The 18,585-nt window shown below is 36.1% G+C and overlaps 2 protein-coding genes across 2 annotated transcripts in view; both read right to left on the bottom strand.

Annotated features, from left to right (window-relative positions):
* The window catches only part of LOC138702903 (zinc finger protein 300-like), a 49,051-nt gene extending 44,749 nt beyond the window's left edge, over window positions 1-4,302 (bottom strand). The window contains exons 1-3 of the mRNA XM_069830301.1: window positions 4,145-4,302; window positions 1,005-1,021; window positions 614-803 (exon numbers count right to left, since the gene is read on the bottom strand). Of these exons, the coding sequence (XP_069686402.1) occupies window positions 614-803; window positions 1,005-1,021; window positions 4,145-4,148 (211 nt within the window). The 5' untranslated portion in view covers window positions 4,149-4,302. The remainder of the gene's footprint in view (window positions 1-613; window positions 804-1,004; window positions 1,022-4,144) is intronic.
* Window positions 4,303-4,350: 48 nt separating this feature from the next.
* Edem2 (ER degradation enhancer, mannosidase alpha-like 2) overlaps window positions 4,351-18,585 on the bottom strand; it is a 34,970-nt gene continuing 20,735 nt past the window's right edge. Inside the window, exons 14-19 of the mRNA XM_069830300.1 lie at window positions 18,399-18,497; window positions 17,448-17,651; window positions 14,767-14,886; window positions 12,962-13,202; window positions 11,001-11,134; window positions 4,351-10,211 (exon numbers count right to left, since the gene is read on the bottom strand). Of these exons, the coding sequence (XP_069686401.1) occupies window positions 9,666-10,211; window positions 11,001-11,134; window positions 12,962-13,202; window positions 14,767-14,886; window positions 17,448-17,651; window positions 18,399-18,497 (1,344 nt within the window). The 3' untranslated portion in view covers window positions 4,351-9,665. The remainder of the gene's footprint in view (window positions 10,212-11,000; window positions 11,135-12,961; window positions 13,203-14,766; window positions 14,887-17,447; window positions 17,652-18,398; window positions 18,498-18,585) is intronic.

Here is an 18,585-nt window from a genome sequence, read left to right as displayed (position 1 = left end):
AGGGAAAAAATGAAAGAATCTCAACTTGGAGAGTTAGCCTACTTCATTCACATTCTATGGTTACAGAGTAACTTTTTTTTATCTAATACCAGATATTAAGAAAATAGTATTAACAAACTAAAGAAACTGTTCAAAATTGCGACCGCCATTGATGACACACAAAGTATAATGCCATATGATTGATGAATCCTTAGAAATATCTGTGGTCGGTTACGAAGATCGTCTAACAACTAATTCTTCTGCTGTGTCGATGGGTGTTTCATAAACATTTAATATGACTCCAAACACAAAAATCAACTGGAGTCATATCTGGGAAACATGCCAGCCAAGTAACTGGACCCGCTCTCCCTATCCAACAATTCGATGGAATTTATGATAATGAGATGGGGACAGAGGATTCGTTATGGGGTTACCTAACATTGGGAAAAACTCAGAAAAACCAATCATCCCAAGTGGGAATCGAATCGAATCGAATACATGCCCAAGAGCAGCTTCAAATCAGCACACAAATTTGCCAACCGCCTGAGCTAGCTAGTAGCTAACTGTGATAGTCATAGAATGTTTCAAAACAGATTTTGTTTGGTCCTCTGCATGGACATCTTGCATTACTTACTGAAGTCTCTCAGATTGTTCATTATGATGGACCCCACTGAACTTGGCAACCACCAGTTTTCTTGGAGTACTGGCATGCTTGCAGAATCACGTAACTGTTGTAACCGATGATTACCATCTTGTTCCTGCAAGGCATAATTCCTGATATCGCACACAATCAGAGCAATATTCCCTGAGCTGTCCATGATCACCTACAATGCACAACATTTCAGTAAGAAGAATTGCTGCAGGTGCGATTTCATTTATTACAAAACATCAAGCCCATGTAAAAAATACAGTAGGTACTATATATATATATATATATATATATATATATATATATATATATATATATATATATATATATATATTGTTTTTAATGTCTAGTTGTGTAATGATAATACAATAATTACCTTCAGGAAATCAAGATCTGGAAAAGAAAACAAAAGATTAATCAGTGAGATTATAGTGAAATCAAAATGCAAGAAGTAATAATACTGAAGTTTATCAATGCATACACAGTAAACTTATATTTTTGGAATTCAGATTAAAAACATTTTATGTACCGTAGCCCAATTACAAAAAAAAAAAAAAAAAAAAAAAAAAAAAATGGTTTAATTTGTTAATGTGAATCAACAATGAAATTATTCTAAAATGTTTTATATGTAAGAAACGAAATAAAAGGTGTGCAATATGACAAATTTGAGTTCTAGATGAAATATCAAACAAAAGGGTAAGAAAATCACTTGCACACTGACAAATATAATATATACCCAAACCTCTTTCATTGTAATAGTGGATACAATGGTATTTAATCCGAAAATATCAACAAATTTTTTTCAACATGATTTCGAGAGATACTTACAATCTGTATAGGCACTAAACAGCAAGGCAAATACTAGAAGTACTCCTGCAATCAACATTGCTATAAACTGCTAAGGTATATTATTAATAGAAGTAATATTCGACAAATAATGAAGAGTATAAAACTTATTTACATAATTACTAGTGATAATTACAAATCTTTTGTGCGTGCTGAATTATGTCAAGTTTGTGGTTAACACCAGGAGGCCATGGATTCTATCCTACACAACAATGCTTGGGTAATAAAACAAACAAAAAAGAAAAAGAAGAAAGAATACATTGAATATATCAACATAATTAGTTATTCTTATTTAATCGAAAACTGAAATAATAAACAGGAACAAATTAAAAAATAAGAATGAAAGTAAACTGTTCATGATTCCTATAACCTAATTTCTTCAAGCTATGGAAAAGAAAAGTTTCAAATTGTAATATCAGCACTTCTATTCATTTTCTTTAATCGAGACAAATAAAAATTTTAAGATATGCTGCTAGCCATATCTGTTATCAAGTGCTGAAAATATCAGAGTTAATCATGTTGCACACTTGTCATGTAACGATTTTTTTACATAAATGCCATTAATTGTTACCGCTTTCATGGATGCTTTCTTCTATAGTGACGAGCTATCAGCCAGGAAATGGCAACTCACTTCTACAATAATTAAGGAGAGTTGTGACTAAATTTTCAGTCAAATATTGAAAAATAAAGAACTGAGAAAACAGCTAGGGAGGTGCATACTGGATATTTAAATACAACGTGCGTGCACTTTAAAGATGTCTGCTGGGGACTTTAAAAGAGGTGGAACAAGTAAAGTGTATCGCGAGAAATACAAAAAATCACCTCAAGCTTCGTGACTATATGTTGTGGTAAAATCTCTTTCTGATTATGATGTCCATTCAAAACATGTGATATGGGTCCAATAAAATCCACCATAGCAAATGGAAATTCCAACACCTTGCCTGGGAACTACTTATGAAATTTTCTACAATACTTTCTCTACTAAGAAAGATTGAAGAATGCCTTACAAACAGAAATTTGTTATTTAAGATTATACTTCATTTTCACAGCAAGATTTCAAGCTCATTGCATTTGTTCAGTCTTCTTCCAAACAGTGTTAAAATGTTACAAAGAATAATTCACGTTGTTAATTTCCATTTAATATGTACCAGTATTTCTATTCCGCAAATATTACTGAAAATAAATGTGAACTTCTGTGCAGAAATGATATGACAAGTGTGGACCTTTATACCAGATAGTAAGCTTCATGGATCTTGGTGAAGTTGGTTCAGGTTGGATCCAACAACTTGGGTTTGTCATTTTGGTTAGGTTTGGTTTCATTTTGTCTGATTAGTTGGTTACCAATGCCTCCATATATGATCACTTATGCTTTTCTTGACAAGAGTCCGAAAGTCTAACAAGATTTTATTATTTATTTATAAAAATGATAATTTGCTGGTTTTAAATGAAAATATGGAAACTCAAGAATATACTATCTTATTTCCCATCTACGTTTGCACATAACAGAATGCATGGTTAAAATCTACCATTCCTATTAAAGATTACAGAATTTTGTAATGCACTGATTGCATGAAATGGAATACTTTTTTTTTTTTTTTTTTTTTTTAACAAATCAGACTGGCATTCAAATAGCAAAACTTCAGACATAATTTGCTTCTATTTTGTTCAAATAACCACTCTGTATGAGGGCTCAAAGCACCCCATAAGCCATCTACTTGAGAAGAACTGTAGGATTCTGACGAAAATTTAAAATGCTCAGTAAAGGTATACTTCGTGACAAAACATAACGGCCTTCTACTCACTCCTGCATTATTTTTGTAAGCATTTCCTCAGTAGGTGATGACACCCCCTTCTTACAGCACTCATACACTGTACGTCTAAGTAAATCGTGAGTGAAATCGAAGAGGGTGTGTATTGGAGTGCTATGACAGAAAGCCATCATGTTCTGTCATTGACTATATACTCAGTTACTGCAGATATTTCTCAAGTTAAAGTGACTTTATATGAAGCTGAGAGGGGTTACACAAGCTTGATTATAGTCATTCCATGTTTTAAAAATATTTACTGTAATTCTCTGACTTTAATATGTTGTTGTTAACCAATGCCGAGTTCTTGGCAATAAAGCCATCAACTCTCTTGCTCTACAAGTGATGTAGCAAAAAGTATAACCCTTTTTATGTTGTCGGTGATGTAACTGTCATAACATAAAAATATTGTTGTTGTTTTCTAATGCCAGGCGTTTGACAATAAAGTCATTTGACCGCTTGCACTCCAATATTTTTCAAAGATATTATCATGGCCAGCCACTTAAGCACAGATTTTGAGGTGTTCCGAATCCATTTCTTGGTTTGAGTTGCACAATGGGCAGTTAGGGAACTGATATATTCCAACACCTGCATAGAATTGGAATATATCAGTCCCCTAACTGCCCATTGTGCAACTCAAACCAAGAAATGGATTCGGAACACCTCAAAATCTGTGCTTCAGTGGCTGGTCATGATAATATCTTTGAAAAATATTGGAGTGCAAGATGTCAAATGACTTTATTGTCAAATGCCTGGCATTAGAAAACAATATTTTTATGTTATGACAGTTACATCACCAGCACGCAACCTCAAAACTGTTCGGAGGACCACATCTGCCATTGCTTACCATTTATGGGACACTTACACATGCCATGGCATTTCCTCCATTTTGACGGAACAGTTATACCGCTGTGATTCGGTCCCCAGAGCCTCGTTTGTTAAAAACAGGTTGCACCACGGGAAGGTGAGGGTGGGATTTGAGTAGGAGAGGTTATGGAATGCACTTCGCTACTCCTTGCAACCCATTTTAAGGTGTGAAATGTGTACAAATTAAAATATAAAATTAAAAGATCTTTCTTTTTGTTTTTTTAAATATTGAACTTTGCAATATTACTGACTCGTGTACATAGAATACAACAGAATCCTTCCAAATGACCATTGCAAAGGCTTGGCCGTACATTATGTGGTTTATTAAAACATAGGAAACAAAAGGGTGCAACACAATCTGGAACCTGAGCCGAAACAACTCTGATGAGGTACAATGTCATTCCAAAAAACCATGCATAGGCCACAACAAAATGCAAGAGGTCACACAGTTTCCATACAACACATAAGAGTAAACTTCGAGGCCTACTTTTGTCTTACGAGATCAAAAACAGATCTATTATGTTTATTTTTAAATCTTTCAGATTTTCTTGATATTTCTCCTTTATTAACTTCTTGGAGGACATTTCTTTCATTATTAACTTCTTGGAGGTGAAGTTTAGTTCACAAAAGAATGTACAGAGGGGCTATAATGAACTCAGCATGTATACAATAACCTACATTATACTGATGTCAGAAAGTGCATAAATTTTAACCCATAATTTATAGACACTTCGGGTAGTAACCATAAACAGAAATTGTTAGTTCCAATAATACTGGGTGGACGAGACGAAACACCACTGAAGGTACAGAAAACTAATTGCCGGGGTGCCACTACCTGCTCCCAGGTTTATGGCCCTGTTATTCTAGGGCTAGATCCCGCGCAAAGTACATATGAATTAGTTCACACGGTCTAATTGAATGATTAACAGAAATCTAACAATAATTCATAATTTTTTTAACTCTTCTTGTGTGCAGTAATAATGAGCCTGCCAATTTACTCAGACGTGTGCAACAATCGAGAGAATATTCTCGGACTACAAGATTCTGCACAACAAAATACTGCAGAAAGCAGTTTTCAGTTTTGTGCTGAGTGCCGAGTGTGTAAGTTGTGTCATGAGGTACAGTACAGAACAACGCACTTTTATTTGTAATACTTTCGCAAAAAAGTCTTCGTGGAGAAGATGTCGCCGTAAATTCCGTCGTCAATTTCCGGATTCCCCTGTGCCGGATAAAACAACACTATACCAACTAGTAAAGAAGTTCAAAGAGACAGGATCTGTACAAAATAAGAAGCCTCGTGTGAATAAACATGTATTAACAGAGGAGAAATTGGACGAAATAGGTTTTTGGTTAGAGCAAAGCCCTCACAAATCTTTGTGCAGTTTAGCACAACAAGTAGGGGTGTCTAAAACATCTGTTCAACTCGCCACTAAACTATTGAAGTTAAAACCATAGAAAACCTGTGCAGTGCACCAGCTTTTGCCTCCTAACGACGGAGCTAGGATTCATTTTTGTAACTGTACCTTCAATCAGTCCAAGAATGAGAGAAGCTTTTTTGTTTTTATCTTACTGCATATTACTATCGCGCTTTGACAGTAGGAAGGCCACTCCTATAGCATACAGAGGCCGCTAGACTTTAGGTTAAGTGGTGGTGTTTCGTCTCGTCCACCAGGTATAATAGAGAAACCCTGTTTTCATAGTAAACAAAATTTATGTACAGAAAGTATGATACTTTTCAAAAAAACTATAAAAATGGAAATAATATATTAATTTAATATAATACATAAATTCAGTTCACTTCACCAAATGAATATCAGGCAACACATCAATGCATCACTAACAGGAACTTTGGAACTTATTTCAGACTTTCACGACAATTATATTGTGAAGCTTATATTATCCACCATGTTTGCGATTTACTGCCTCCTACATTTTTTAATACTTTACCCAAAACCTTAACGGGTTACCTACTCTGTTGGGTTTGTTATAAGTCTGGCTAGTCCAAACAAAGAATACAGGGCTTTTTGGACTATTTCTATATTATATATTTATATAACCAACCCAGTTAATAACTGACAATGAACATCAAATGAACATCTAAAAATTGGCAACAAAACATAAAAAAAATAAAAAAGTACTATATATACAAATAATTCTTATGGTATAAATTATGGTGAAATTGTTATGCTCACAATAGTTCATACACGAACACACGCACTCAAATAAAAATATATACACACATATGTCGTAGGTTTTTCACGAAACCAGTCTCTTCAGAATTTTTATAAGACAAATTAAAAATATATCAAGTGCCTTGGAACTTCATGAATTGAATAGTTCAAGCCGCAATTTGATGTATTTTCATCTCCTAGAACTTTAGGTATCTACAATATGATACTGTTGAAATTCACTGGTTTCAAAGACGTGAATTAAGTCAAGGAAGAACTGTTTAAATACTATGAAGAAAAGCCCAATAAAAAGCAATTGTCCTAAGAAGAATTTGGTAAGGTACGGTATCACTAACTTCAGAAATTGATGTTATATTGCTCTTTTACGTGATTATGTTGTTGTTGTTTTCTAATGCCAGGCGTTTGACAATAAAGTCATTTGACCTCTTGCACTCCAATATATTTCAAAGATATTATCATGACCAGCCACTGAAGCACAGACTTTGAGGTGTTCCGAATCCATTTTTTGGTTTGAGTTGCACACTGGGCAGTTAGGGGACTGATATATTCCAATTCTATGCAGGTGTTTGGCCAAACAATCATGGCCTGTTGCCAATCTAAATGCAGCTACGTTATTATAACAGTTACAATTTTATTTGAAAATGAACTAAATTTATAAGTATTTAAAATACAGTACCATGATATATTACATTTCCAAAGGTTGTACAGATCCAGTACTGAGCATGCGCAGTATAACTGGAACTTGGAAAATTCAGGTGGTCCAAATCCTGTTTCTGAGTCTGTACCAGGAAACGTAAATCACAAACTCTACATGCAGAATGTAGGCTTAAACGTATTTTTGTAAGCATATAATAGCTTTTCTCAACAGTAAGTGAGGTAAAATACTGTTCCTTATTTTTTTTGCGTTGAAATATAAATTATTACTAATTATTACTCATTAAAGATATCTTATACTGAAAAAAAAATTTAGTTAACATAATCAGAAATTAACTCTAACTTTTAACTACCTGCCGGATTTTAACAGATATTTCATCAAATGATGTAAAAAATTAAATTACATTATCTTAACATTCTTAGTCACTCTATGAAGAATCTCGGCAGAAAGGTAATATTGTACTTTTTCACTATATCGTTACCTTAATTCCAATATTGGTTGGGTCACTGGCTGAGAAGAAACTGCCTACTGAAGGATGCACTGGAAGGAATGGTGAACGGGAGAAGGGTCAGAGATAGAAGAAGATATCAGATAATAGACGACATTAAGATATATGGATCATATGAGGAGACAAAGAGGAAGGCAGAAAATAGGAAAGATCGGTGAAAGTTGGGTTTGCAGTGAAAGACTTGCATTTGGGCAGAACACTAAATGAATGAATGAAATTCCAAAACCTCACTTTTTGCGCTTTTTTGAAAGTATATCCACTGAAAGAAAGGTTAAGTTATTTCGTAACAGTCCAATATTAGCACTAGTATTCTAAATTAAGCTTTGCTGCTTTGTCAGTAGACGAATCTGTGGATATACTGTACTTTCGAAAATGCCAAGTGAAAATCGAGTTACGAGGTTTTGGAATTAAGGTAACGATATTCCAGTTTTTCATGATCCATCTAGGATCTTCGTGAAGAGACGGGTTTTATGAAAAGCCTACATGTATATATGTTTTTAATGTCAATATTTAGACAATCATTTGACTTCAGTAGAATCAGTAACCAGAATAACTACTATAATACCTAAGGAAATCTCATTCCTCTTGTTTCGGCAAGCCAGAAACATGACAATACAGTATTCCATCATTCAAGTCCTAAACACTATGATCTTGATGAAGAAATATATATAAGTACAATAGTTCCAAAACATTAGAGACAGTAAATTTCAACATATAGTAGATAATAGCAAATTAATCTTCAGAGACTTTACTTCCTAAACTTTATCTCTGGTGTCACATTTGAAGACTACAATAAAGTTTGGGCACTGCCAAATCTTCTGAAGATCATTCATATATTGATAATCTTCACAGATAAATATTCCAGCCTTCATTATGGATACAACAGTAATACCTACAATACTGAGTGTAACACCCGCAACTGAAAGTGATTATTATGAAGGAATCTGAGAACAGTAAGGATCAATTTAACTGCAAAGAGTGGGCGTGTTGTTTCCCTTCAACTGGAAAAGCAACCTTAATGACTAAGGTGGCAGCTAATTCTGTGAGCCTGGCAGTATGAAGATTTCATCACCTCCACTGACAAGACAATGTCGAGGGCGGTGATTGAAACAGTTCATTTTGTCTTGTGTGAGAAGCAGTTGCTAAATATTGTTTGTTGTTCTCTCATTTATTAATTGTAAATCAATGACATGGAACCATTTTCCTGTTTCAAAAAACCTTGCAAAATATTTCCTTCAAAATAAAAATTATCGTCAGCTGTGTTTGAACCCACAAAACTAATGGCAAGTGTGGTAACTACTTTAACAGTAAGCAGACTGGATTTCCACTACTTTGTAAGGAAATAATTTCTTTCCCAAGAAGATTATAAGAAGTATAAAAAGTATTCTGGGGCTGGAAATAATCTGGAGACAGTTACACACTGATTAATAAATAAAAAAAAGTTCTACTTTCGTTGCTCGCTCTTTGTCAGCTATCTTCATCTTCCATTATTCACTGTTCCATTTTCTCTTTCTATTTTTAAAGCTCTGTAATTACTTAAAAAATAAAAAAATCCTTCATGTTACCCTGCATTAACAAAATGGTGAAAATGCATCAAATAAACATGTGTATCATTTCACCACAACAAATCAAATTCGAAAATCACTTACAAGAAAAATAAATGTTTAAATGCTGAAATAATCCAACTGATACGCCCTTTGAGCTTCAGAACGGGTGCTGATTCTCTTTATAATGATCCAGTGTCACATGGAGATGTAATGAGGTACACAAAGTGACAAATATTGCGAGAAAAAAAAAACTCTGGCACAACTGTATGTGTTCCGGCTCAAGGTTGAGGGCTGACTAATATAGAGAGAGATTTTCATAAAATTTTAAATCAACTTGTGATAAATGCCTCGTTGATCAGAGGAAATTAAAACATCTTGCAGCACTTACATCAACTGCACCCACTTGCAGTTAATAACAATTTCGCATTTCTCACTTCACAACAGACATTTCTAACAAACCCAACTTCCAACATTTCCAAGCACCTCGCCTTCACATTCCAAATGTGAAATTTAAAATAACGATCTCAGGACATGGCTTCAGATTAAAAACCTCTGCCAGCAATGTCTCTGTTTATATAGCGTATCTCAGAGATAAGAAAACAATACTTTGAGCTTGGGTCCTAGAGCTCGTCTGAGCTGTGGCCGGCTGGTTTGTCAGTGTCAGAAGTCCTCTGCGCATCGCAGTCCTCCTGTTCCACAGCACCCACCACAATGTCGTCACTCTTGTCCCCCTGCACCGGGTCCTCGCCCCCAGCCTGACCTGCAGGCTGCTCCTGTCCCAGAACCACAGAACTGTCCCCCGTCTTGCTCAACTGCACCAGTTCTGCCAGCAGCCAGGCTGCCTGTAGTTGTGTGGAGGATGCCTCAGCACCCCCTGGACCCCGTTTGTTGAGCAGCTGGTGGTAGAGGCGCAGGACAGGTGCTGGCACCACCACCTGCCCCTTGTCACCTTCCTGCGTGAGTGTCGACAGCAGGAGGTCCCGCACCTGGCTCCATCGCTCCTCTTCGGGGCTCCTGGACTGCTCCGAGTCACTCACTGCTGATGCAGGGGTTGACGAGTCCCGGCGGGAGATGCGGATGATCTCTTGGCCACCAGCATTGTGTTCCACTGTCGCGTGGAAGTCACCCACGTCCACTTGCGTCACTTCCGGTGTGCCCACACTGCCCTGAAAACATGCCATCAACTTCCTGATCAATGCATGTCTGACAGGATAAATTTCCAAATGAAGCTATCACACTAATGCAAGCCCAAATTTGAATAAATGGAGGCAGTGTTGTTGGTGGTGGTGGTTGTAATGATGGTAGTGGCAGATGGCAGATGCTTTCAACTGAAGAAGCTATTCGGTGCCAAAATTCAATATCAAAAAGAAACGGTTGATGAACAGAGTAGAGCTTCTATAGTGGGTGAACTGAATGGTCAATCAAAAAAGTCCGATAATCCATAACATAAAAGATTTTCATAAATTTACTGAATAATGCTGACACTTTTGTAATTTCCTCCAGGATCTTGTATTGTACACACTAGGTAGCGGATCAGAAGTTCACTGATTTAAGTCTGTTGTTAAGAACTGGTTTTTAAGGGCCAAGTAAATGCCTTGTAATGATTGTCTTTGGAAAGACAGAAATAGAGGAAGTCTCATGCTGTAGATTTACATACTTTATACACTTAATTCTTGATTTTTATTAAACTGTACACAGTTGTGATTCCAATCTCGTATTCTGAGATGAGCCACAGTTTCTCGTTCCCCAAATCACTCAGTTATTTGCACTTTTTTATACTTAACACAACATGATTTCTTTTGATACCCGTGGAAGGCATTTTATATAGAAGTTATACATAAATTTCAGTGCAATAACCTAAAATCCATAAGAAACACCTTGGAACAATACATTGTCTTTTTTTATTATTAAAACTGGAGTCCCTGTGTGGGACTTGAATATGACACGGCTCTTACCTTTGGCACTGCTTCCTGTTTGTTGAGGAACTCCTGGACCGAATCCTTTAGCCTTTCAAGTGCTGAATCCTGAGGCTTCTCTTGCAATGCAGCCACAGATCCGTCACCTTTTGGCTTGCTGTCGGAGGATTTTGCTAAAAAAAAAAAGGAATACAAAGTACACAACCATGCAAAGATGGACTGATTACTGGTGGAGAATGGAACAAAGTCACACACACTTAGACCCTCCAGAACTGAATTTTTGTATGGGCGAGAAATGACCACTAAATCTTGCCCGGAGCCCCCTCGATTGGGGACAGTGTTCTTTTATATGTCGTGAATCTACAACACAGTCTTCCCAGCTTCACTTCTCTTCTGAAGGTAGCCATGTTAAGGTTTTTATCACTCTGAAAAATTTATAGTCTTTCAATGGACTTGAACACACAAGCTTCAGATCCATGCTAACCACTAGACCACCGAGAGTGACAACAATGCAAGAAGGATACAGAATAAATTTCAATTAGTCTGAGCTGTAGAAATTAAATACAGAATATATCTAGAGTAAGGTCCTCGGTATTTCAGCCACAGCGGGTCTCTTGCATCTACCTCAAGAGATAAAACATCTAATGAGATCATTCCAATGAAAACCAGCACATCTTTAAAATAAAGTAAAACTTGACCTCTCCAGATTTACTTACAATAAACGTATGTATCCACCTTATAGCCAAGTATGCTCAAATAATGTATTACTGCTCGAAATTAGAATGCTAAAAATCATCAAAAATTAGATACAGACATGCACGTGTTGAGTTATTCTTACTTAAATAACCGCAATAAAATAGTGGATAAATATATTGCTATATGTACCATTTTAAAATTACTGTATTGGTCCAAAATCTAGTATGACCTCGAATATAGTATGACCCCAAGTTTTTAGACGTTCTTTTCAGGAAAAATAAAAATATTGCACTATATACAATGTACACATTAAAAATGTTATAGAATGAAAAAAAACTAATTAACTATACCTTTATCTCCTGTAGTACCGTAATTTCTTTCAAATCCTTCATTATTACCCAATGCAGTATCTCACTGGTGGTTAGATTGCGATTGTCGACTACATCTTTGCATCTTTGTACAGTCATCTATAATTGAAGCGTCGGCTGGAACAATGTTGTAAGTTACAAAATTTTCATTCGGCGTGTTTCCATGTAATAATGTTGTATGTCATGTTACCTTGCTATACTCTTTGGCTTGCAACTGCCCATCAATGCAGTACGTGAAATGTGTCCACTCAAAAGTTTGCTCCCCCATAAGAACAACGTTGTACATGTACACATTTTTGCAGCTCCTGTAAATTTTACCAAATGTAACTTATAACGTTGTTCCAGCAGACGCTTCAATTATTTACACACTTTTGTTTTCGTATTTTACATGAATTTACTAAACCTCCAAACAAACTTTAAATATGATAAAATAAATTTAACCGATGTATGAGAGAGAGTACAGTAATAATATGGGACTGGTACAATAACAAAAATCGGGAATAGGGTAGATCAGATTGTGTGACCTTGATAGAGCAGCAGGACCAGTCCTGTATCCCTCACAGAAAAAGACGCGCGAAACATTGATAGTACAATCCGCATAACATATAAGTAGACTTCTTTCACAATTGAAATGGCTTAGGCCTCAATTATAATACAAGTCCGGTTTTTGCGGCGCTGTTTTTATGCAAGAAACATCGTATTAGATTCGGACCAATACAGTAATTAAATATGCTTTCCAACTGAGTACATTAGAATCCTTCTTACCCAACACCAAAGGAACCAGGCTAGAGTCCACACCTATAGAGTAATGGTTAGCGCATCTGGCTGAGAAACCAAGTGGCCCGGGTTCGATTCCCGATCGGGGCAAGTTACCTGGATGAGGTTTTTTCCGGGTTTTTCCCTACCCAATATGTCTAATAATTAATTGATCCACACCTGCCTCCTCCTGCTCTTGCAGAGCTCTCATATCCGCCACTGTCACTTCTAGTGCTGGGTTGCTCCCCACGGCCTGCAGCAGCTGTGAAGCATCCTGATAGAAAAGGAAAACTACAGGAATTGTGACGTCATCAGTGCCATCACCTGACATGGCGAACATGGGCGAAGTGGCAGCTGATGTCCCTGGCGTGTTGTCCACAACAATGCCTGCGATAGCACCGGCCTTCTGTATCCTCCTTGCCTGCAAACCAAGGGAGTTCAACTTCAGAAATAAATTCAGTAATTCTTGGACAGTAGGCCTGATAACAGGTGTTTAGATTTCACAACTTTTCAGAGCAGATATTGTAATGTCTAATTCGTAAATAAATACAAATATTGTAATTTAACTGCAAATAAATATATTTACAAGCCAATGAATCACAAACGAATAAAGAGATTCAAGAATGGATCAATAAATTATTAAATTAATTGTCAATAGTCTGTTGCGTCTCTTCACAGTCTTCCATGATATTTCAGAATATTTGAAAAAATGTCATTCAAAGGAGATCCATTTTTTGAATTACTGTATTTTCTTTTTCTAATCATTTCTGTAGTTTTGATGTGCTGAAGTATAACTTCCATTTTCAGTTCTTCTAATAAATTGTATTTTGTCTGCTGCTATTTTTTAAATATTACAGTAGAATTTCATTTATACACTTCTATGGGGATCTGACGGAAAAATCGCATAAATGAGAAAAAAGGTTGAACTAAAATGACATTTACTAACAACATATGAAATTGCTTCTGAAGACTATATGGGATGAACGAATTAAATCAAATGAGTCCTATAGTTCCAAAACCTGTTTTGTTCACTTTTTCAATTTTTTTCAGGTATTTAAGAAATACTGTTTCACTATATTTTCTGTTGAATCTTAATAAAGGATTGTGTTGTTTTGAAAGATATAATATTAAAAACAAATATTTCGAAGTGATTTAAGAAAATTGGCTAATACCACAACTCACAGATGAGGAGGAACAGGGTTCATTTTCCAACAAGATGAAGCCCTTCTACATTGGCATATGGAGGTACCTAAATCAACACCTACCAGATCGATGGATTGGCCATGCAATGGACACAGACAGCACTTTCAAACTTCCTTCTTTCAAATGGTGGTAAGATCATGTATTTATGTTCAATATTGGTGAAAATATAGCCTTTTGAAATCGTTCAACAATTTATAACCACGGTGTATTAAGTAAGAAACACAAGCATCTGAAAGTTTGTGTAACAAGTGCATATGCTTACTGAAGCAGAGCATTAATCCGCTAAAGTAATTCCAAATAAATTTTGCAACAGAAGTTAAGTCTTAAAAAGCAATGTCAGTAGTTCAAGTATAAAAGAGCTTAATTAATGGACTTGCCATCAATGAAACAAACATTAAATTGGAAGCATGAACATACATTGATTGAATGGTATCTACTGTTCAATGTTAAAAGCCTGCAACTTAATCTGTATTAGAGACAGTGTTTCATATACATTTTTCGCATTCTTCCAAAATATATAATTTCCTCGACTTTTGGACAAAATGTTAACAATTCCCATTCTTCCACTTTCTTTAAATATGACGACGAAATATGTCTGGAAAAAGGAAATTTTCCACAACATATAATCACTGGCCTAGGGTCATGACCTCAAACCTAAAGTAACTTTATGCCACAAGTCCAGGTTCAAAACTCAAAGTGGAATTTGTAATTGACAACCATGTTACATGTTGGAGTCATTTTAGGAAAATACAATTTAAGAGCAAGTGCGGCCAGCCACTCACTTTCTCCACAAACATGCAGTCACCGCGCTCCATGATGGCAACACGTCCCTTGAGCCGCTCAGGGTTTAGTAGATCTGCACACACCCTCAACGGGTCTGCCACTCCTATTCGACCCTTCACCTGCAACAATCAAACAAGTCTGTCAACATCACAACAGATGGCACATGGAGGAGAATACTGATATCCCTGGTTAGCCATATCCTTTTTTTAAATTTGTTTACAGGTTTCATATCAACTACAACAACCACTGTTATCCGAAAGCCTGTACTCTGTCCCAGAGCTTTTGACTGGCAAAATAAATAAATCTGCAAAGCACATGGTATTTAACAGTGGAGGGTATAATATGTTGCTCTTAATACAAATTTTCCTACAGCACAGAGTACTAATGGATATCATGGTAGAAATTTCGTGCATATACAGGGTGTAACTAAAAAGTACCTCAAACTTTGGAAAAACATTCCTCTTATCTAGAGAATGAAAATATGATATATGTATGAGCATAGGTTTCAAAATGCTGTATTTCTTTGTTAAAGCTCCTTTTCTACAACCTTGACAGATGAAGATGCAAAGGAATCTTGAAGAAGAATTTGCCTGTTCTTTTACAAAATGGCCCACTACCAATATGACGAATTGTAACTTCATGCTCTTTTATTTGTGGGGACAAGTAAAATCGTTGTGTATGCGATCCCAGATGATAGCCAGAGACTTTGTGACCGCACTGTAGACTGCTTGAAGACAATCTGAAATTCTCTGATACATCAGCACATACGGAATTCAATGAAATGGTGGGTTGATGCATATATCAGTCCTAATGGAGGAAATTTTGGGCATTTATTAAAAGACACTTGCAGATTTTCATTTGGTATACTATTTTACATTAATAATTATTAATTATAATTCTTAATGTACATCTGTTTCTATGTGTTACCACAGTTCTGGTGTTCAGTGTTCTGGTATAGGGTGTAATGCACTATGCACATGGTATCTGTGATGGCATCCCATACAAAAACAAACAAGCTTGTACATCATATTATAAATAATAATGTACCAATTTATTTTCTCATCAGCATCTTGAAACCTTCTTACATAACTTTATGTAATTTCATATTTTCAGTTAGATGACAGTGATGCAGTTGTTGTTGTTTAGTCAACTGTTTGAAGACAGGTCTGGATCTCATAAAAGATGCAATCCGTGGAAGTGACACAACAATGATGAGGAAGTCATCATCGAAGTGGCTGAGAGGAAGATCAGCAGAGTGGCACCGTGATGGCATACAGGCTCTACCATTTAGGTGGCGCAAGGCTACTATGTAGAAAAAAATAGGTATTTGTAACCAATGAATTGGGAAATACAGTGGTATATTTGCAATTACAATAAAACAAAACTTAAATAAGAAAAAAATTGTAGTACATTACTTATCGAATGACCCACATACAATGTAAACGGAATTATACACAAAGATCTCTAACAAGGAAATAAAGCATTTCCAGATCTATGTTCATATATTTTCATCCTGTAGATATAAGGGGAATGTTTCACCAAGGTTTTTATGTAACTTACAGCTATATTTATTTGTACATGACAAATACATCGAGAATGTTGACAGTGAAATGTCAATTGTATTATGCAGAACAGACTGAAACATACTGACCAACATATTTTAGCTACAATAGTATTATTGCCATTGCTGTGCTGGTTAGGTCAGCAAATTTCAGTCCTTCCTGTAATACACAATTGGTATTTCACCATCAACACCACGCACTTGCAATATACCAGTAGGTAGGGACCCCAAAATTTCGCATTTGCGAAATTCGCGAATTTTTAAATTGTGAAGTAGAAAGTATTTTTCATCTGTAAGGTGATTTATCATGATTTTCTAGCTGAACTGAAAGTGCGAAAAAAATGGGAATTTCCTATCAAAAATGCTATTTAATAGCGATTTATCAGTACAATTCTATTTTTCAAGCAAAAAGCTCATTATATAGTATATAAAAAAATTAAAGGCACTTTTTAAGCCCATTGGGTGAAGCTACATGCAAAGATGTGTTTTCCAAAGCTGCTCAGTCAGCAAAGAATTGAAGAAAAAGGGGAACTTTGAGGCTAAATCAAAGACATTCTACCCAAAGAATGCAGTTCTAATGAACAATGTTGACGAATCAAATACTGACATGTTTCCAGGATTTTCGAGTATATCAAAACAAAAAATTCGAAGTGCATACAATTCATTTAAGAAGCAGTAGGTAAAAAAATTAAAAATGTGACATAGTGAAAGCGTTTAATACTTTGAGAACAGAGAATGAAGCATTTTCAGAATGTTGTTCGCAAGTACTGTGGACACCAACAAGAATGTTGACAGTGAACGTGTTTTACCACAGTATGGTGCTGCTGTTTCAGACAGACGATGTAATTTGAAGGAGGAAAACGCTGAACTGTGCACAATGTTATCTTTTGAGAACTGAAAGGTAGAATCCACAAAGTTTCCTTTGGAAAAAAAAAAAAGATGCTAATTTTAAAAAAGTAGATGCTAATTTTGATGAAAATAGATGCTAAAAATTCAGGTCTCTACCAATAAGTGCAGTTTTAAACTTCATAATTGGTATTCGTTACATATGCACAGTGCTCTACAATGGTGGTGTGGTCGAACTTGTAAACAAGTGGCAGGAGTCTGTGGCATGCTCACCTGGTCAGTGCCTCGGAGCTCCCGTCCAAAGTGTGCTGGTCCCGCACTTATCACAATGCGCTTCTCCTTGAGATCAACTGCATTCTGTACAGTGAAGGCCACGGCCTGGGGTGGAGCGTCTGGCTGCTGTGACTGCGTCTTGGCCAGCTCCACCATCTCCTGCATGAACAGCAGGCCTTCCTCTGCATCAGACGGGGTTCGAGCCTACAACACAACACCTCAACACTGCAAGCTGTACTTGGCACTGTCTTTCACTAAGTTTACCCCCACCTAGATCATCAGGATGCAAAAAGCATTGAATCTTGGCATGTCTCTTGAACTACTACTTGTGTCATTCACATGAGATTCGAAATTCAACTAATTTTCTAATAAAAAAGCCGCCCTAAATAAGGGTTCAAATAGATCGGCCTACTAATCAATTCATAAAGAATAATCATGAAAACCAATTGTGTGACAATTTGAAAGGAAAAAGAAAACATTAAGATAAATGATATGAAAACATAGGAAATTATTTACAATAAAAGTTTGTTGGGTACAAATGATTACTAATTATAGCTAAGGATGATTTTAACACACGAGATCCTATGGCATCAATCATTGCATCAGAAATTTTAAATTGTTTAAGTTGATTTAAAGTTTCTCATGGGATCATGCCAAGGGCACCGAACATGAGCCCAAAAACTGTCTAACTACAAACCATGAGGAAGTGTTTTGAACAGAAAGAGTGATAGTGGATTCACTGCAACAAAAATCGATCAAACTTGGATAAGACGAACTTTGTTAATACAAACAGGCGATTTTTCGGTCTCTTGAGGTTCGCCTTAAAGAGGGTTTACTGTATTTGGTACAATAAGGAAGTAAAGATACGAGCATTACTTTGTGAAATGTAGGAAAGCAATGTGAAACTAAACACACCTCCTCACTCTACATAATAACAGGCTATTCACTCACATTAGCAAATGTGTGCAGGAGCTGCACACGACCATCTGGAAGTGTCAGGATAGAGATTCCCATATCCTTCACCATCTTCATGTGGTCTGGATTACCTGCCTGCAACATGCAATCATACAAGCTACAGTTATAAACTGACTCACTGCACATTCTGCGAGATGTGCAGAAATATGCAATTTTTACAGAC

This window comes from Periplaneta americana, chromosome 7, assembly GCF_040183065.1.
Source record: "Periplaneta americana isolate PAMFEO1 chromosome 7, P.americana_PAMFEO1_priV1, whole genome shotgun sequence".
Taxonomy (NCBI): domain Eukaryota; kingdom Metazoa; phylum Arthropoda; class Insecta; order Blattodea; family Blattidae; genus Periplaneta; species Periplaneta americana.
Note: the sequence above shows the minus strand (reverse complement) of the source record. Positions and strands in the feature narration are given on the sequence as shown.